This window comes from Artibeus jamaicensis, unplaced genomic scaffold (genome assembly GCF_021234435.1).
Source record: "Artibeus jamaicensis isolate MK-2021 breed Jamaican fruit bat unplaced genomic scaffold, CSHL_Jam_final scaffold_1031, whole genome shotgun sequence".
Lineage (NCBI taxonomy): Eukaryota > Metazoa > Chordata > Mammalia > Chiroptera > Phyllostomidae > Artibeus > Artibeus jamaicensis.
In genome coordinates this window covers 6,424,650-6,446,296 of record NW_026522026.1, presented here as the reverse complement: position 1 = coordinate 6,446,296, position 21,647 = coordinate 6,424,650, and the positions used below count along the sequence as shown (strand labels likewise).

The window sequence follows — 21,647 nt, the reverse complement described above, 5'->3', positions numbered from 1 at the left end:
GGTACAAGAAAAATCCAAGAATTCACTGCCTATGTTTTCTTCTAGAATTTTTATGGTTTCAAGACTTAAATGTAAAAGAGTTACATTTCAGTTTGGATGCTTGAAATTTCTTCTTCCTGTCTGATTGTTGTGTTTAGGACTTCCAGTACTATGGTGAATAAACATGGTGAAAGTGAACATTCCTGTCTTATTTCCAATATTAAGGGAAACACTTGTAGTTTTTGCCCACTGATTATGATGTTGGCTGTGTGTATGTCATGTGTGGCCTTTATTACATTGAGGTACATTCCCTCTATTCCTGTTTTGTTGAGAGTTTGTATCATAAATGGGTACTGGACTGATCAAATGCTTTTTCTGCATCTATTGATACGATCATGTGGTAAAATGCTCTTTTATGTTGGTTATGTGGTGTATCATGTTTATTGATTTGTGAATGTTGTGCCAACCTTGTATCCCCAGAATAAATCCTACTTGATCATGGTGTATGATCTTTTTAAGTGTATTGCTGGACTCAGTTTGCTAATATTTTTTGAGGGTTTTTAGCATCTAAGTTCCCGTAAATACTGGCATATAATTTTAATTCTTTGTGGTGTATCCATCTGGTTTTAAAATCAGGATAATGCTGACCTTGTAAAATGAGCTTGGGAGTCTTCCCTCCTCTTGAATTTTTTGAAATAGTTTGAGAAGGACAGGGGTTAGTTCTTTGAATGTTTGGTAAAATTCACCTGTGAAGCCATCTGGTCCAGGACTTTTGTTTGCTGGGAGTTTTTTTAATTACTGCTTCAATTTCACTAGTTTTAATCTGTCCATTCAGATTCTCTCATTCTTCCTGATTCAGTACTGAAAGTGTTATATGTTTCTAGAATTTATCCATTTCATTCAGATTGTCCAATGTGTTGGCATATGGTTGCTCATAATATTTTCTTACCATCCTTTGTGTTTCTGTGGACTCAGTTGTTACTTCTCCTCTTTCATCTGATTTAATTTATTTGGATCATCTCTTTTTTTTTTTTTCCTTGATTAGTCTGGCTAAAATTTCACACATCTGATTTACATTTTTCAAGGAACCACCTCTCGTTTCATTGATCTTTTTTACTTTTCAACTCTATTTTGTTTATTTCTGCTCTAATCTTCATTATTTTTTTTCTTCTACTCAATTTGGGCTTTGTTATTCCTTTTCAAGTTCCTGTAAGTGTAAAGTTAGATTATCTGTTTCAGATTTTTCTTATTTATTGAGATGGGTCTGTAATGCTATGAATTTCTTTTTTAGGATGGCTTATTTTGTGTGTTTCATACATTTTGAATTGTTGTGTTCTCATTTTCATTTGTTTCAAGGTATCTTTTGATTTCTTCCTTGATCTCATTGTGAACACATTCATTTTTTAATAACATGCTATTTAGCCTCCATGTTTTTATGTTTTTTTCAGTTTTTTCTTGTGATTGATTTCTAATTTCATAACATTATGATCAGAGGAGATGCTTCATATGATTTCAATATTCTTAAATTTATTGAGACTTATTTTGTGTCCTAATATGTGGTCTATCTTAGAAAAGAGTTCACATGCGGTCAAAAAGAATGTATATTCTGCTGCTTTGGGGTGAAATGCTGTTAAAGTATCAATTAGATCTATTTGATTTAGTGTGCCATTTAAGGCTGCTGTCTCCTTGTTGATTTTCTGTCTGAAAGATCTGTACACTGATGTTAATAGATTGATCAACTATCCCCTACTATCACTGTATTGCTGTCAATCTCTCCCTTTATGTTTATTCAGATTTGCTTTACATATTTAGGTGTTCCTATGTTGGATGCATAAATATTTATAAAGGTCGTAGCCTCTTGTTGGGTTGTTCTCTTTATCATTATATAGTGTCTTTCCTTGTTTTTTATTATTGCCTTTGTTTTAAAGTCTATTTTGTCAGATATCAGGATTGCTACCCCAGCTTTTTTCTCTTCCCATTGCATGAAATATCTTTTCCCATTCCTTTACATTTAGTCTGTGGTAGGTGTCTTGTAGGCGGCATATATATGGGTCTTGTCTTATCTATTCTGCTACCCTATGTCTTTTGATTGGAGCATTTGAGCCATTTAAATTTAAAGTGATTATTAATAAGTACATATTTATTACCATTTTATCCTTTTCAATATGTCCTTCTGTTTCTCTTTCTTCCTTTCCCTCTCTTTCTCCCTCTCCTCCTCCTCCTCTTCTTACAGCAGGCTATTTAGGGGCTTTTGTAATACTGGTTTGGTGGTAATAAAATCCTTTTGTTTTTTCTTGTCTTGGAAGCTCTTTATCTCTCCTTCAATTTTAGACCATAGCCTGAGTAAAGTAGTCTTGGTTGTAAGTCCTGGCTTTTCATCACTTTAAATATTTCATGTCAATCCTTTCTGGACTGAAAGATTTTTGTTGAGAAATCAGCTGACATTCTTATGGGAGCTTCCTTGTCGTTTTTAAAATTCTCTTGTTGTTTTTAAAATTCTCTCCTTGTCTTTCATCTTTGCTATTTTAATTATGATGTGTCTGGGTATGGACCACTTTGGGTTCATCTTGTCTGGGACTCTTGGTGCTTCCTGGACTCATGGGTCTTTTCCCTTCACCAGGTTAGAGAAGTTTTTGTTCGTTATTTGTTCAAGTAAATTCTCGATCCCTTACTCTCTTCCTTCTGGCAGACCTATGATGCAGATGTTGTTGTGCTTCATATTGTCTCATCTCTATCTTTTTATTTTTTTTTCTTTTTGCTGCTTAAAGGTTTTTTGTACTTTGTCTTCTAAATTGCTGAATAAATCTTCTGCCTCATCCAACCTACTGTTTATACTTTCTAGTGTATTCTTCATTTCTGACTTGTTCTTTTTTATGGTTTCTATGTCCTTTTTCAGGCTGTGGTAGTTTTGACTAAGTTCCCTATAGTTTTCACTAAGTTCCTTATAGTTCTCCCTAAGTTTCTTGACCATCTTTATATCTCTATATCTAGTAAATTGATTGCCTCCATTTCATTTAGCTCTTTTTCTTTTCTGGGGAATTTCGCCTGTTCTTTTAATTGGGGTATGTTTCCAAGCAATTTTTTTTTATTACATAAGTAAAGAAATATTTCATCAGTTCAAAAGGAGTTTTTCATATTTGGTATTTCAACAAGCGGTGCAAAATTATGAGTTCCATAAAACTTCATTTAAAATGCAAATTCTGTCAGCATCTCAAACAAATACCTATCTTTCTGTCTATAAAGTAGAAATATACTTTACAGCTTGATTTGCCTTTCATTCTAGCTGATGCTGATGACAATGGTAACAATATTAACAATAGCTATACTAAAAGCTTATTTCTGCTAGGATCTATGCAATAGCATTAGATGTAGGTACTATTATAATTCCTCTCTGATAGAAAAAAACAACAACGCTGAGGCTTAGTAATTAATTTACTTGCTCAAGGTCACAAAGCTAGTAAGAGGTAGGACGTGAACTCCAATCACCTAACTCTAGAGCTCCTTCTCCTAACCAATACTCTATAATTCCTGCAGCGTGGTATTGCCAAGGACATAAAATGGAAATATCAGCAGTGTATTTGTTAACTGTCATTTTCAAGGTGAGAAAGTATAACAAAGTTTTTTTTTTTTTTTGCAAATGACACTTCAGTGATTAAAAAAAGTAAGCCATCTCAGCCTATTTTCAAAATTGTTCCTTCATCTGTGAAGGATTTCCTAATTTTTTCCAGTCAGATTTTCCCTTTCCCTAATTTATCCTAACTCTTTGTTTTGTCTGACTCAGGTAATTGATCATATTTTGACTTATTTGAAAAATAAGACATCTACACAAGTGACTCTAATGAAAGCGAAAATGACTACTGTTTGGGCAGAAAAATTAATGTTTTGTACATGGTACATTGTCAAGCATTGTACATTGTCAATATTCAGCAAATGCATGTCAAAAAAAATTGAATCCAGAGAAGTGCTTAGGTCATTGATTGTATACTAGAATGAGCTCTGTTCAGGATCTTATAATTGAAATGCTAAGAGAAACCATAAGGAAACAGACCAATACTTTTATTTTTTAAATGAGATGACTAGAGAACAGAGAGATTTAATGACCAGCTCAAGATCATACAGCTGGTGTTGGCTAAGGAGATCCCCAACCCAGCACTTCCAATTAGACTGACAGATGCGTTAAATCTGATTTAAATCTGCACATGGCATCCATACGCGTTTTTAGATGAATTTTCTTCCTTTTGTAAAAATAAAGGCTACAGGTAAGGATATGAAAGCAGGACTCATATTTCCTTTGATGACCCAAGAAGAGCAGGAAAAGAAAGAAAGTTCATTTTTAAAAACCTACGTTGACAAGCACGGCTGTCATCGAGGTAGTGCCCTGGGAAGCAGGTGGCGCTGCAGGTTCCAAAGTGGGATAGAACAAGGTCAGTGTCACATGAGGAGCAGGAGAAGGGTCCTCTGCCCTGACAGGTTCTGCAGGAGGGGTGACATTCTGCAGAGGGAAAAGAGACACAAAGAGAACCTATAAAGACAAGCTCCCTTCCAAAGCAGCATCCCAAGTGTTGTTCATAAAAGCCCCAATGCTGAGAGCATTAGCTGGTCTGATTTATTATTTCACAGCATTCTCTCTGCTTGCTTGCTCACTCTCTCTCTCTCTCTCCCCCCACTCCCCTCTAAGCCTTCTCAGTTATTACCCCAAAGAGAAGTTCACGAGGTACTGCAGCTCCTGTGTCCAGCACTTACTCACTTTTACAAGCTCCTTCCTCTGCAAAATATCCAGAAGGGCAATCAGGGACACAGTGGTCCCCCAGCAGCAGGTACTGGGTATTCTGGCACCTCAGGCAGATGCTCCCGGTGTTGTGGAGATCAGCTGCACATTGCTGGCACAGAGGATGGCAATCTGGAAAGGCAGGGGGGACACGGAGAAGGCACAGATGATGTGAGCACCAAGTCTCATCATTATGCCAAAGGGCAGATGAAATTGCAATGACCACTGCTGCCGCACAGCCAGCCAGAGCAGCCCAGTGGCAGTGCATGGCAGTAAAGCACAAGCTCAGGACCTGTACAATTGTGCATTTGAGGTTTTTAGCAAGTGGCCGGGCCTGGCACAGCAATGAGTTTTCATCCCTTTCCAACTAAACAACCTTCACGTTCTAGGGCAGCATGTGATAGATGCTTGCTAGGAGAATACAGAGAACTGTTTGAGTCACAGAAACAGTATCATCAATACTATCACCATTTCCCCCAGAGCTCCCAGAATCTGAAAACAGAATGCCCCCATTCCCAGTGCCCCTGAGCTGTGACCTGAGCCCTCGCGTGGCTCCTTCTCACAAATCTGGTCTTTCAAAGTCAGTTATACAAGTCTTAGGCATTGGTACGGAGGGGCTGGAATTAGTCAATTGCTGAGTTGAGTTGGTGGAAAATTTTAATTTTTAATTAGAGGTAAGTATAAGAAGAAGAGTTGTAAGTTGAAAATTCATTTTTGTGACATGACACATAGCTTGCAGAAGCTCTGATGTAGCGGTTATGATCAAAGATCTAAGACAAATTATGTGGTCTGGTTAGCACTGTCTCTTGTTCTCACCCACATAATAGCCATCCTTAATTAAAGAACTTGGTTGTGTTCATCGCCCACTTAGGGAAAAACGTCCTCTGTCCTGCTTTCAGTGAATTGCCCTTTAAGTCCTGTTTACCATCCTCCATCTCAAAGGTGGAAGAAAACTCACAAATCCCAAATTACCCACCAAAATGAAAAAGGAGCAAAAGACCTAGGAAAAGAGAAAGCAGAGTTCTGGTTTTAGGGCCTTTCCATCTTCCCAAAAAGAATTCAAAGCACTACTGGTACCCTTGCTACTGTCCCGCTCAGGGACCAGCTATGTCTTGTTTCATCTCAAAGTCTTGTAGAGAGAGACTGTGATTTCTACCGAGGTATGGATTTTAAAAATTCCTGTCATTAAACAGATTGCCTCCCCCCTGAAATATGTTAAAACAGGTCTTTCTCTCTATAAGCTCAGTGATGTATTTTCTTAGCGCTGATCCACTGAGATGCGCTCCCCGAGGAAGAAGCGGACTTCAGGACATACCCAGCACCTACTCATCTGCACGAGGAGCTGCTCTAGAATTTTCCGGGCAGTTTCACTAAAACTGTCCTCTTCGAAAATGCTGGCTCTCCTATAAGCAGGCAAATTAACAGCCCCTGACCTTTCTCTGAACTTTGGCAGTTTCAGGTTACAAGCAGCCTTTTGCCAGGATCAGGAATAATTCTGGATATCCTAAAAGCCAAACTAAGCCTCATGATAGCCCTTCAGAGACTTACAGCGGAAATTGACTGTATTGAGAGAAATATGATAAGAACGCTATTTTCCCTGATTTAGTGTATGGTTTCCACACAATACCAGGCTTTTTGTTCTCTTTCCCTGCACCCCGCTCACAGCGCCAGGAGCAGCCCCACATGCACAAAGGAGAGATTCAAGAAGCTTCAAAAGTTGCTGGGGCAAATGGAGGAGACTGTGTTCTGTGATTACCTTAATGAGTGGGTACAGGTTAGGATTGAACACCCAGGAAACATTACTGATTCAAGGCGCCACTATTTGAAAGGTCGTGACCTCTTCCTCATTAAAGCCAGTGAGCACAGAGACTTCTAGGCTGGGGCAGGCATCAACAAGACCTGCAGGTGCTCAGAGATCTAAAAACTGCTTGCATCTAACTGAAGTTTCCTCCAATGTGCAATTAGAGAAATGAAAAGGAATAATCACCCACAGGATGCTTTGAAGAGAAAGTAAGCAGATTTCAGGAGTATTTTGTGGGCACAACAAATAAATATTTATGGATTTGTCTTATCTTAAGGATCTTGAGAAGCCGTTGAAAGGAGGTGTGTAATGTGTAGTAATTATTTCTAAAGGAAGTTAGAGCTGGGCTATGGCGGCTCCTTCCCACCCTCATGACAGCTGCTTTTAAACCCCTACTGCTCTCCTCCAGTCAGCACCCATGGGCGGGGGCGGGCCCACCCTTCCACCTCCTGCTTCCCAGGTTATTCCATCTTCTACCCCATTCAACCCATCAAGCATGGGCACCTTCAACTCCTCACTGTCAGCCTCAGAACATCTCTCTCTACCCATTTTTATTTCATTTCTTCTCTCACAGGATGAAATGGCTAATTCTTCCACCTATATTCTTGACCAATTTTCAACATTATTTGAATGTTATTGTACTTTCCTTTATCTCTATTTACTTTCCTTGACTTTAACTTCCAAACATGCTCTACACCACCTACCACACAAAAAGGTTTTCTCTACAACCGCCCCATCTCTATTCATGTCTACATCTACCACCTAGCTTCTTTGCCTCCCTAACTCTTCACCTTACCATAACCTGCCTTTGACTTCCTCAGTTTGACTGGGGTATTGCCCTTGAAAAGGCCTCTGACCACCTCTTAATAACCAAATGTAATGGCCTCCTATGATTCCTGACCTATGTGAAATCTCTGTAATACATGGCATTTCAGGCCACCCTTCTCCTACCCCTGCTAGCAGGCTTTATGCTGCGATTCCTCTCAGCTGGGTCCTCGCTCTCTGCTTGAGAAATGTAGAGATTCTTCACAACCCTCAGCTTGTTCTATCTGCCTAACTACATCTCATTCTCTGGAGTTTTTAAACTGGATGTGGCAGTTTGTAGCTGCCAGAAGCCAGTGGAAAGGGCTCAAGAGTGGTAGAGACTCCAAAATCTCAAGGCCTTTGCTTCTCCCCATGGTTCCATGGTTAAGTCTTAAGACATATCACATTCAATGATGGAGTAAGTACCCAGGGGCAAGGAGAAAGCAATTAATGACACCTGAAAATATAAAACAATCAACTGCAGGCTGCCCCAAGCACCACATTAATCTAAGTTTATAGTTTTAGCCACACACGTAACTATCCAAGTCTGGAGAGTTGAACTCTCTAACTCTTCTTGTTCATTACCTGTATTCATTCCTTATTTATTCATCCATGCTTTAAAAAGTCATGCCAAACACCCAATCCCATAATAAATTCAATCTGAGTGGGTCCCCTGGTAATATATTCATGCAAACCTCTGGTCCCAACTCTATCATACAGAAGCCCTCAACAGAAGAACACTTAAACAAATATGCTCTAAAGTTAATCTGAAGGTCGACTGAGTTTTATTAAACCAACCAGAAAACATAAATAAATTCCTAAAACCTAAGAAACACTTTTGTCTTGAGAGGCTTGAAGTCAAAATCACCCTGTAGGAGAGACTTCCTCGGGAGAGCCCAACATGAGTAATGACGTTCAGGGAAAGAAGCCAAACATCTGAGCAACAAGGGCTTGAGGATTAATACCAGTGTTCTGACTTACAGTCAGAAAAGTGTCGTTCCCAAGGGCAGACTACAGAAGTCAGGCATGACAGGCCACAAGTGGCCAGTCCTCTGGGCACCACCAGCAAGCAAGCTTCCTGCTCTAGCCCAGGGCTCCACTGTGACCTTCAGGAGAGGGGCTCAGTGGGATTCAAACAGGGACCTGGAGGGTGGATTTCTTCTGGCTACAAGGTGAGCCATGGAAGAAAATATGAAGAACATTTTTATAAAATATATATAAGCATAAAAACCACTCTAAGTAGGCCTTTCAGATGAAATACAAACACTGACATTTTTCTTAGTTCTTTTTCTATATACAGTTTTACATATGTATATTTTAATAGATAAGATACTAAATGTTGTCATGTATTTATTTTTACTCAATACCATCAGCATTTCCATATGTCATTAGAGACTCTCTATACATGTTATTTTTAAGGGCTGCATAATATTTTGACATTGAATAAATAAAACTTTGCCATTTTTCTTATAGCTTCAACATTTACTTCCAATAATTAAAGCTATGATAAGACCCCTGTACATTTCAAGTTACAATTGATCCTTGAACAACAATAGGGGATTGGGGGTACAGACCCCTGTGCAGTCAAAACATCTGTATATAATTTGACTCTCAGTAAACTTAGTTACAGTCATCCCTTGGTATCCATGGAGGATTGGATCCAGGACCTTCTGTGGATAGCAACATCTGAGAACGCGCAAGTCCCTAATATACAGTGCATACGGTGGCCCTCTACATCCTTAGATTCCCAAACATGGGTCAAAAATACTATTTTTGTTATGCAGTGGTTGAATCTGCAGAGGCAAAACTGGAGACATAGAAGGCTGATGGTGTATTTATTTTTAAAAAAGTCCATGTATAAGCGGGCATGATCTAAAATCACATTCTTCAGGCTCAACTGTATTTTGTAAAAGATAGTATCAAAAAAGTATAATTCCTGTTATTACTACAGCTTACATTTATTGAGCTCTGATATATATCAAGCACTATACTAATTATTATAATATGTAATCTCATTTGAAAATATAAAGTAGGAATTGTTACTATCCCCAGGTGAAAGATGAGGAAACTGAGACTTAGAGGTTATGTCAAGTGCTCACATGTGTCGCATCCACACTGACTCCCGAGCATATACTTTTAACCACTGCAGATGTGAAAAAATGTAAAATACTTAGTAAGTATTAAAAATTTCTTTCCAGAAATCTTGTAACAATTTGCATCTCTAAGAGCTATTCATAAGACTATTTCATTATAACTTTGTCTGCACTGAGATTTCAAAAATAATAAAACAATCTTGGCTAATTTGGCTGGTGAAAACTGGTATTACATCACGAGACTGAGTATTTTAAAAAATCTTTTCTTTCAAACAACAAAAATGTTCAAAATGTATTGTACTCACTGAGTTTTCAGCATGGTGGAGAAAAATGACCCTGGATGTGTAATTACGGAGGAGTATAAAGTATGTGTAACCAAACAACAATGTGAAATACCAACCAGTAAGTTTTGCCCTGTCCACACTGCAACCATCCCCCACTGGGCCTGGAAGCATGGGCCACCATGTGCCCCCAGAGAAACTCATCAGAATCAGACCCACAAAGATACCCAATTCAAAGAGCCCAGAACAGGTGAAAGAAAAACAAACTTGAATGTGCATTGGTGTGAAGAGACCTGGGCCCTCCCCCACCAACACAGCCCCTACACTCTCTACCTTTGTCCCCCCCACCTAAGAAAAAAACCTTCAAACTGGAGAGGAAGAAGGAGCAGACAGACCATTTGCTTTTACCCTGCCCTCGTCTCTTAATAGGTCGAAGGCACCCCAGTGGAATATTCAAGAATTCAATAATAGAGTGAACTTGTGTTGTGCTTCTATCCTTAAAGAAGACCGTCTCCAAATTGAGTCCAGTGCCACTACAGAGGGCAATAGAGAGCACGGCATAGCAGGATGAGCAAGAAGAGAGTGTATGGCAGATGTTGAGACATAGGCCTGCCAGGAGACTATTAAAACCATTCCATAAAATGCTAACGGAACCCTGGCTGGTGTAGCTCAGTGGATTGAGCGCGGGCCTGGGAACCAAGCAACCACGGTTCGATTCCCAGTCAGGGCACATGCCTGGGTTGAAGGCCAGTTCTCTCCCTCTCTCCTTCCTTTCCCCTCTAAAGATAAATAAATTTAAAAAAATGCTAACGGGACCATGGAAGTCTATAAAAGGGGTATCATTCAATTCAGAAGGCATGAAAGGTTTTTAGAGGAGGCTGAGACATGAACACTGGGTGTGAGTCAGCTGTAGGAGCCATGTGGGACCTGGCTGGGCCAGTTTTGGAATACCCTGTAAGTCATGAAAGCGGGTGTGGATTATATCCTACAGGCAAGTGGGGATCAGTTTATGCATGTGTATTTCACCAGTCTATCCACTGAGGTATCTGTTTTTATTATAGATGTGAATGAGAAATTATTGTGCAAAAATATAACTAGCGATGGGAGAAGGCATTAGAACCACAGCAGAAAACCAACAATCCATGAACATACAGCCACTCTCAATCGGAAACCTTTGCTGGGGAGGCTGGTGGGATCTCTACTGTTCTCTCCCCACCTCCCTTCCACTACATCTACAGAAGACCCTTCTCTGTTAAAAACATCCCACAGCTGAAGTGTTCTCATGGGGCTTATGCTAAATTAGGCATATGAAGAATTTTAAGAATACTATAACATAGGTACACAAAAGCTATCATGACCAAGAATGGAAATCTTGGCTATGGCTTAAGAAGAAAGAATATGAGCACACCAGTGGCTTGTCTTCTAGAGGAAGATCTTTTCACAAATGGTCAGTTTCTAAAACACCTTTAAAAATGAAAATAAAGCAGAAATCAGTAGTACCTAGCAGGTAGCCCCTACCTTTTAGTTGAAAGAAAGAAAGAAATATTGGAGCTCTGGCTAAATGGCCAAGCTGGTTAGAGCATTGTCCTGTGCACTGAAAGGCTGTGGGTTTGATCCCTGGGCGACAGGTTCAATCCCCAGCCGGGGCGCATACAAGAGACAACTGATTGATGTTTCTCTCTCACATCAGTGTTTCCCTCTCTCTCCCTCTCATCATTAAAAATACCCTTGGCTGAGTATTAAAAAATTATCAGAGTAATAAAATTGGGAAATTGGGAAATTGGAGGCCTATGAAAAATGTTAATGTGTGTTGTACTACCTGGTTTTCAAAATCTACTTCAGACCAAGAGGAAAAGAGCACTACTTGGCTGAACCTGTGACAAGGGACAACTGCCTCATCAGTACAATTTGAGACAATGGAGAGAGAAATATTCCCATGGTCAGCCACATGCATTAATTACATAATATAAATACAATTAAGAGGTGGTAGGAGCCATCATGAGGCACTGCAGGAGGTGACTATGTGTCCTGAGGAACTGCTAAGGCACCAGTAGAATCTGTTCTAAGAACTAAGTTGATTTCGAGGCAACTCCTGAATTCTTCTTCAGGTAGGCGGTGACCATCTGACAAGTTCTGATTCATATTCTTGCTGGACCCACACAGTCAGAAAGTGTATCCTGAAAACGGCATTCCCAGGTATTCTCTGGTATTCCCAGAGAGCCCAAGAGATCACAGAGTGAATTTCCCATAATCCTCCTTGTCCCACATTTTCCACTCCCATTCCTCCCCAAAGGTGACATTTGGAACAATGTCACTGGATACACGAGAGGAAGTTCATACTGTCATGGCTTAATTTGTACCAGAACCGCAGTTACTAAAATAGGGGAGCTGAGTTTGCAACCCACCAATCTAGCAGCCTGGGCAAGGATTAACGTCCCATCCTAAAAGCCCCATCTGTGCCATAAGGCTTTTGCCTCTGACCCTCCTGTCAATAATCAAAAGAGGAGGCTTAACCTCAAATATGTCTGAATGGTGAGTGTGCATCCATTAAATGCTTAAAAATAGTGCCATTCTGGAGGCCCTCTCTACCGTTGCCACTCAGCAAATAAATCCTTATTTGTCACTATTTCAATTACAGTGAAGAGTCTTTAAGTATAAAACTCATTAAGGGTGACAAGGGAAGAGGAGAGACCCAGGATGCATTTGTGTTCAGCCTGCTTCCGATTACTAGTAAAAAATAAGCATGTGGCGGGGGAGGGCAGATGGAATTCCAATTGCTTGTCTCTGTGCGTGCTTGCTAACAAACCAAGGGAATTAGCACTTTAAACAAACAAATTAATGAACAAATTTACATGGGCACCTAGAAATAGAGAATTAGCTCCAGCTGAAATACACACATTTCTTGTTCTTAAGCAAGCAGAAGGTTCCATTTGTTTTTTAAATATGCGCAGCATGCAGATATGCTAAAAATTTAAATAGATAAAAAATTAATATTTTGACTCAGCAGCTGCAATATCCTCTAATATGCCACCCTGCAGCTGTGAGGAAATTACATGTGGTCATCACTGTGTGATTCTTTCTTCAAATCGCAAAGGCTCTGCTTCGAGGATCAGTGAGGATTAGCCACAATCATGATGGATGGGAGCACACAGCGGTGAAATGACTTATTTTGCGTCTTTGGAGCAAAGTCAAAAAAGCTTGAAGATATTAAAGTAAATGTGTACTGTCAAAAAGCAATGGCTTTGGACGTTGGTTTTATGGGGCAGTGCCTCCTTAGCTAATAAATAATGACCTACAAAGACAAATTTAGACACAGAGTGAGATTTTAAATAATGACCTGTTAGTCGATTAGGTTCTTAATGCAACCACATTAAGTGTGTTTGGAAGCAGTTAAAATAATCAGCACATGTGGCTATTCCTCATCAGGAGAAAAAGAAATGACTTCATACCGAAACTCAGGCCTCTTAAAGTGTGCATAGAATTCGAATTCTGATGCCACTTTGAAAGTGGATAGGGTGCCACTCGGGATATAGGTGTAGATGGAGTCCAGAAAATAATGTATGGGTAGCAGCAGAGAAAGAAGCATTCTCTCTTCCCCTTCTGACCATGATGTTGGTCCTAGCACATCCTTGAGCTCTTACAAACCTTGTGTTCTTTTTGTTAGAGGCTGTGAATTAGTACAAAAACCATAAAACAAACAAAACTTCCCCCCTTTTTTACAGTGTCTGTGGCTACTATTTTATGCTAAAAACACACACACAGCCACAAAAAACCCACTACAATACACTGACCTTTAGGTTGTATTTCTACCCATTGTGGACAAAGTCACAAATGTGTTGAGAAGTCTGCGGTGGGACCTGAGGAGTCAGAAAGCTTGCAGGGAGCTTTGTCAGATACACAAGCCAAACCACTCATTTTTGGTGCCAGTTCTTGCTGCCAGTGAGCCATGAGTGCCACTGCTGTCCATGTATTGAGATGCCTTATTCCTAGCCTCTCACCAGTGTATGTTTTACTCTTGGTTTACATCCAAAATAGAAAAATGTCCACTTCAAGTAACATTTATGGAACATCAGTTGCATGTGGGTCACTATGGAAGTTACTGTGGAAGACAGAGCATTAAGTAAGACCCACGGCATTCCTTTGAGATGCTCATGACAAGGTCTACTGTCAGAAGAAAGCCACACCTAAAGTGTAATAGGCATCAAAGGAGGACCAGAGAACATTTATCTAAAAGGAGTGAGAGGAACTTGAACTTGTATGCTTATTTGATGTTTGCAAATGGCACTGGCAGAGGACATCCTAGCTAGGAGGCGAGAACAATGCGCCTAGGCACATGGGGTGGAGGGGCAGTGGGAAGTGGAAAAGTGCATCCAGCAAGGCCAGAGCTTCAGACAGTCACTCAGGAACCAAGGGAGACCAGGAGACCTTGAAAATTAGGCTGAGAAATTTACACTTAATGTGGTAGACAGTGGGAAACCATTGACCAGTTCTAACCATCAAAGTGTGTTTTGTAAGCCACAGTTGATCTTCCAGAAGTTACCCTCTCTTAGGAAGAAGTAGGGAGAGCTTTAGTAGGGCAGAGCCTTTGGGAAAATACTGAGGCTATCTGAGAAACATGAGCTGAGGTTTTTTTTATATTAGCAGATAAAGGGGAATATGTTTAACAGTCATTGCAAAAGTAGAGTTTGCACGCTGTGCTGTGACTAGAATGTGGCATAGGGGTAGGGAGGAATTAGGTGTAACTCAACTGTTTAAATTACACTGATTAAAAGATCAGCAGCAAGTGGACAAGATAGAAGGAAAGGCCCTGGTGGATGGGTGGGCTGGGGAGAAAGATGATGGGATAGGTTTTCTTTGAAGTTTTTTGAGTAAGATTTTTCTGTGGATCAGTTGTCCAGAAGGTAGGTAAAATGAGAGCCTGGAGATGATCCTCACGTGTGCACCTGAGATGGAGTCTGAGGAAAAAGAGAAATGAGGATTGCATTAGAGCTGTGAGTAAGGTCCTAGAAGAAAGAGGGCGGGGAAGGAAGAAACAAGAGAAATATAAAGAGAGAAGGAGGGAGAGGAAATGAGTAACCAGAAGAGGAAATAACTGACTGGAAAGACCAACTCACGAAGGTGACGGGGCAGACAGGCTCTGGTCACCAGTGGAGAGGCTTCCTAGGTCAGGGTGCGGGAGCTCCTTTCTCAAAGGAAGAAATGAGGAAGAAGAGGCATCCAGAAGAAACTACAGGACATTCGAGCAGAAAAGGTGAGGGAGTGTGTGGTTTTTTAAATCAGATTATATTAATCTTCTAAACTAAAAAGAGAGGAAAGATGTAAACTGATCTGAGTAAGATGTGTGTTGAGAAAAACTTTGGAGAGTCTGCCATAGTGGGCAAGATGACAAAGCCTCAGAAAGAGGTGTAAATAGTATGATTGCCAAGAAGCAGAGGTCTTACTGCAACTACATGAGGTGATAAAGGCTGAGGATGTAGTGGTCCCATTGTGTCCTCTGAAACGGCACTGCTTCAAAGCCTAGCCCCACTGCCTGCTAGCTGTGAAACACTGGGTAAATTGATTAATGCCTCCTATCTCAGGCTTTTGGGCTGTAAAAAGGAAATGCAACAAATCATAGGACCAACCACCCAGGGCTTCAGTTAAGATTAAATAAGGTAATGCACATGAGAAGTAAGTGCTCAATAAACATCTGCAGTAGGTCCTACTGGAACTGACATTGACAGTGATGGTCATGCTTGCACCTAAGTCACTATTTTGACTATTACATTTAAACCACAGAGGTTTATGTGTGTGTTAGAAAAACAGGTAAGTGTAGCCTTAGCAGTTTTGCTCTCTTTAGTACTGAAAGGATAACTTAGGAGTCTAAATTCAGCTGTGTTCTTCTTTTACTATGTTTTATTCATTATGCTATTACAGTTGTCTCAATTTTCCCCCTTGGCAACCCAGTACCTTCCATATCCTCCACTAGTCCCTGTTAGTTCATGTCCATGGGTCATGCATATACGTTCTTTGGCTACTCCATTTCCTATATTGTTCTTAAGATCCCCCTACTGATTCTGTATCTATCAATATTTACTTCTTAACCTCTGCATCTTTCCCCCATTTTCCCCATTCCCACTCCCAACTGGAAAACATCCAAATGATCTCCAAATCTATGACTCTGTTCTGTCTGCTTGTTTGCTTAGTTTTTTTTTTAAATTCAATTGTTGATAGTTGTGAGTTTACTGCCATTTTATTATCCATAGTTTTTATCTTCTCTTTCTTAAATAAGTCCCTTTCACATTTTTATAATTTCACATTTCATATAATAATATATTTCATATTATATTATCATATAATAATGCTTTGGTGATGATGAACTCCTTTAGCTTTACCTTATCTGGAAAGCACTTCATCTGCCATTCAATTCTAAATGATAGCTTTGCAACATAAAGTAATCCAGGTTGCAGGTCCTTATTTTTCATCACTTTGAATATTTCTTCCTTGCAAAGTTTTTTTTGAGAAACCAACTGAGAGTCTTATGGGAACTTCTCTGTAGGTAACCATCTGCTTTTCTCTTGCTGCTTTTAAAAGTCTCTTTTTATCTTTAACCCTTGTCATTTTAATTATGATGTGTCTTGGTGTGGTTCTCTTTGCATCCATCTTTTTTGAGACTCTCTGTGCTTCCTGGACTTGTGTGTTTATTTCCTTCACCATATTTTATTAGTTTTCTTTTATTATTTTTTCAAATAAGTTTTCAATTTCTTGCTCTTTCTCTCCTTCTTCCAGCCCCCCTGTGATTCAAAGTTTGGTATATTTGAAGTCATCTCAGAGGCTCCTTACCCTATCCTTGTTTTTTTTTATTCTTCCTTCTTCTTGCTGTTCTGAATTGTTTTTCTTCCTTATGTTCTAAACCATTGATTTGATTCTCAGCTTCAATCACTCCATTGCCAATTCCCTGTGAGATTCTCTGTGAGATTTACTTTATTTCACTTAGTGTAACCTTTATTTCTGTCTGGGTCTTTTTTATGCTGTTGAAGTATCCAATGAGTTCCTGGAACATCCTAATAACCAGTGTTTTGAACTCTGCATCCAGTAGATTGCTTAACTCCATTTTGTTTCATTCTTTTTCTGGAGCTTTTTTATGTTCTTTCATTTGGGCCATGTTTCTTTGTCTCCTCATTTTGGCATCCTCCCTGTGTTTGTATCTATGTGTTAGGTAGAGTTGTTTTGACTCCCTGACTTAGTAATGTGCCCTGTTGTAGAAAAGTACATCATAAGTTGGATGGGGCACAGTGTTAGGTAATCGCCTGAAGAGGGCAACTTGTGTGAATGAGGTTCATGGAGTCTCAGATATGGTGTTGCTGCTCTGTGGTTCTGTGTGGGAAAGAGCTCTGAAAAGGGACAATGACCACTGCCTAGCCTCTAGAGTTTTGTCTGGGAATTAGCTGTTCCCCAGCGTTCACCCTGATGCCAAACACTGACACCAGACACTTCAGTCTCTCCCTGTAGACCACTGGTGCCCATCAAGCTGCTACCCTGGTACTGGAGCCCTGAGGAAGTCTGCAAAAGTCCTAAGTCCATTGTGGGCCCTTTAAGAGAAGATGCCTGAGAATCCTTCTGTTTCTCCACCACCCCAGCCCCAACTTGTTTTTATAACCAGAAGTTATGGGGACTTATCTTCCTGGCACTGCAAGGCTGCCTAGGTGGTCTGGTGTGGGGCTGCAATCCCTCACTCCTGAGATATTCCTCCCAGTTTTATCCACCACAAGCGGGTATGAGATTGCCTGCTTTGCATCTCTGCATTTCCATATCTTCGTGTCTGCACCCCTCCTACCCAATTAAATTAAGGTGGCTTCTTTAACACCTTGGTTGTCAATTTTCTGATGATTCTGGGTGGTAGTTGTTTTGTAGTTTAATTGCAATTTTTGCTGTGGTTGTACAAGGAGGAGAGCCGTATTTACCCACACCTCCATCTAGACCAGAAGTTGCATTTTCGGCTGTGTTCCTTAAGCACAGACCCTCAAAGGCTTTTTTAAAAAATATTCAAACCCTGCCCTGTAGTTCTTAGGAAGCTAAGAGCCATTCTAATTTTACTGGGAGCCCTGCCAAGTTAAAAGTTTATAAGTAAGACCTTTCTGTCATTACCAAAACTAGGTAAGATAGTGTTTAGTAAAAGTCACATGAAGAAGAAAACCTAAGTTCTTGTTCTTTTTAAATGAGGAAGGCCCAATTTAAGTATCACATGTTTTTTTATTCTAAAAGAAAAGTTCAAAATAAAGAAAGACATACTTTGAAATATTCAATCATCCTTCAGGAGACAGCATGGTCTCTTAAATAAAACACATCAGGAGAACAAGAAAGAGACAATCATTACAAGTTCCAGAGAGACTGGATATGCAATTCAAAATTCACACAATAGCAAATAGAGTGACAAATGAGAAATAAGAAAAGAAAGTGCAATGCAAAAAAAGATAAGGAAAATAAACAAGAAAGTATTTAAAAAAGAAGATATAAGAAAATTGAAAAAATATATAGATATAGAAGAATAGGGCCTGAAAGAATAAAGTGGAGGTGAAAAAATAGAGCTAAGTACCAAAAAAATGAGTCTCACTAAGAAGAAAGATCCTTGCTGTAATTACAATACAATGCATTAGAAGGCAATTATATTAGACATTAGGACCCCAGATTTGAGTCATTCATTCACCCAACATTTCTTCATCAGCATCTACATATTACTTCTTGTTGGGTACATGAGCTTTTATTCCCACTTCTGTAGGATAGTTTCTTGGAATGGTCAAGTGAAAAGACAGGTGAGAAACTGCTTTGAAAATTATAAAATTCCACAAATAACCTAATATTTGTTTTAACAACAACGAGATACAGACCTAGTCTACCTGAAACATTGAAGGTCATACTTAACACATCATGGATCAGGTAATGTATCTGTCTCCTGATCCTAAGAACCCTAGAATACCAATCCAAAAGAACCCATGCACCCCAATGTTCATAGCAGCACAATTTACAATAGCCAAGAGCTAGAAGCAACCTAAGTGCCCATCAGTAAATGAATGGATCAAAAAACTATGGTACATTTACACAATGGAATTCTATGCAGCAGAAAGAAAGAAGGAGCTCCTACCCTTTCCCAAAGCATGGATGGAACTGGAGAGCATTATGCTAAGTCAAATATGCCAGGCAGTGAAAGACAAATACCGTGTGATCTCACCTTTAACAGGAACCTAATCAACAAAACAAACAAACAAGCAAAATATAACCAAAGATACTAAAACTGAGAACAAGCTGACAGTGACCAGAGGGGAGAGGGGAAGAAATTTCAGGGGAAAAGGGTTAAGGGTTTAGAGGAACAAGTATAAAAGACGTATGGACAATAATGAGGGGAGGGTGGAAACAGGGAAGGGAGGTGGGGAAAGTTGGGTGTTGGGCTGGAGTGGGGGAAAAAGGCCAAAAACTATACTTGAACAACAATAAAAAACTTTTAATGAAAAATTTTAAAAATGTTTCTGAGTCTCTATAGTCTGTTTTCAACTGCATTTGGTATCATAGAGTACCACAAAATGGTGAAATATTTGGATTCTGGAATCATAATGACTGGGTTCAAATCTTGGTTCTATCTTCCAACTACTGTTATTTAAGCCAAGTACTTAACCTTTCTATATTTCAGTTCCTTCGTATGTAAAATGGAGATAAAATTAGTACCTATCCTGGATGATATTGTTAATATTAAAGGGCAGAATGCATTCAAAGCGATTAGCAGAGTTCTTGTTACATAATGAGCCCTCGGAACAGTCACCTATTTTTAGACACCGGAAACACCCCCTCTCAGAGAACATGAGCTCATCAGTGCCAAGTGGTAGAAATGATCAGCACACCAAGAATTACAAAGTGAGAGAAACAAAGAAGCTGGTCCTCTTAGGGAAGGAACCTGAGCCAGGCCATGGGAGAAGGATGGGTAGGATTTTAAATCAAAATGAGGTAGTAATGGCTACACCTTTGTAGTATGTGCCTCTTTCCTTCCTTCCAGTTCCAGCTGCAGCAGCTACAGCAAGATGCAGGGCAGTGCCAACCCACCTCCCCAGTACGCAGAAGCTGCTGTAAAACAGAACTGGCTCTCACCCCCCTGGCTTCAAGTCACCATGTCTGGAAGCTGAGAGCTGGTACACTGGCTCACACAGGACTGTCTCCCAGGTCCTTATGTATTTTCAACATGAACTGGGTTTTTGCATTACTCGGTATTGTAGTTGCGTAGGCTTATTCCAAAATAAAGATTTATTGCTCTTTTAATCAGCATTTTTACTTTTCCACTACTTTTTTTAGGGCCTTCTTTCAGAAATAATGATAATAAATGGGGAAAATCATGGAAGGGTCTCAAAGGGTTTTTCTTTAATGATTTGGAAGAAAAATGTGAACAGGTTTTCTAACCAGTCAACAAATGATTTCAGGTTCAGAAAGCAAACACTTCTCAGACCCAACACTGGAGGACAATTACTGATTGCTCTTCAGTGTTCTTCAGTAGGCAAAACAGTGGCGAACCTGAGTCTCCTCAGTAACACCTCTGCTTGCCCACTGAGAGAGGGAGGAACAAAGGAGGAAAGTAAGTCAGTCCCCGAACTGAAGACTGGTTCATTATTTCATTTTACTTTTAGGGAATGCCAAAGAGTTGTTTGACATATTAACATCACTTAGTCCAGGGCTTCCCAAAGACTTTTCTGCAAACCACTGGTTAGCTTAGTGGGAGGGTATAATAAATGAAGTGAGCGGTATGCAAATTAAAAATTTGGGAAATAATGTCCATCCTCCTTCATGCTAGGGGTTCATAGTGCTTATCTGTTTATTTACGGTTCTGAGAAATCTTGCAATAAAGAAAGTTGCCTAGATTACTTAACTTAGAGGTCCCCCAATTTATTTAGTCCAGAGTGTTTTTTGCATGTTAACATAGATTAACTATTGTTTAGAACTTGAGTGCTGTGAATCACAATATGAAAATGCTAAGAGTAGTTTTCTTTATCAATGTGTCTTCTTTTGCTTATATTCTGGCACAGATTTATGAAGAAACATGAATTAAAAAAATGACTGCATCAGCAAACAAATTTTTGATCCCCCAGAATTCGACCACCCTAATAAATTAACTGCTTAGAATTTTCCGGTCTTCCCCTCTACTGTAATACTCTTGGTATTATAGCCATTCCATTAGGCTACTCCACAAAATCCAAGGCAGGTTTATTATTTATTTATTTATTTATTTTTGCATCTGCATCTGGGTATTCCTCACTCATGTTTTCTTTTTAATTTCCACTGTCTTCAATAAACATGAGAGAAAACCTTTAGCTGAGAAAAACAAAAGGAGAAAGCATCCCAGGCTTTGGAATTTTTAGATAATGTTGCTGAGATGCGGGCAAAATACAAAGAGAAAAATCTATGAAGAAAAAACCTGGCTTTCCATAACGCTTAACCATGCCTGCTGTAATCTTATCCACTCCTGCCTTTCAGCTCAGTTCATTTATCTCTGTTGAAAACCTTCAGCCCTAGTCTGAATCTCACAAACTGTACATTTGCTTTGATAGACTTGAAGGGAAAAAAACCTCATACATATGATATCTCCATATGTGATAACACATTGAGGTTATTGGACCTGTTCCCAGATGTGTTTATTCTTGTCCGTCTGATAGATTAGATGTAATTTTCTTTCTTAAACAGCCAAGTGCAATTAAGAGGTCTGTGATGATGATCTTAGGTACAGCTCAGATAGAGAATAAGTCCTGGGAGTAAATCCCACCATCCTGCAAAGCTCACGTGTGAGTGTGACAGAGGCAGCAGAGAGGATCTATCCCCAGGGCCGCCCCAGTGCCAGCGCTTCCCAAGAATGATGGAATTACGCTCCACTGTGGGCACTCACTGCCTGGGGCGATTATCTCCTGCTT

The 21,647-nt window shown here is 39.7% G+C and overlaps 1 protein-coding gene across 3 annotated transcripts in view; it reads right to left on the bottom strand.

Annotated features, from left to right (window-relative positions):
* FRAS1 (Fraser extracellular matrix complex subunit 1) overlaps positions 1-21,647 on the bottom strand; it is a 420,604-nt gene that overhangs the window by 155,479 nt on the left and 243,478 nt on the right. For all 3 annotated transcript variants that reach the window (XM_037147065.2, XM_053655681.1, XM_053655680.1), the window contains 2 exons: positions 4,727-4,879; positions 4,325-4,471 (listed from right to left, as the gene is read on the bottom strand). In XM_037147065.2, coding sequence (XP_037002960.2) covers positions 4,325-4,471; positions 4,727-4,879 — 300 coding nt within the window. The remainder of the gene's footprint in view (positions 1-4,324; positions 4,472-4,726; positions 4,880-21,647) is intronic.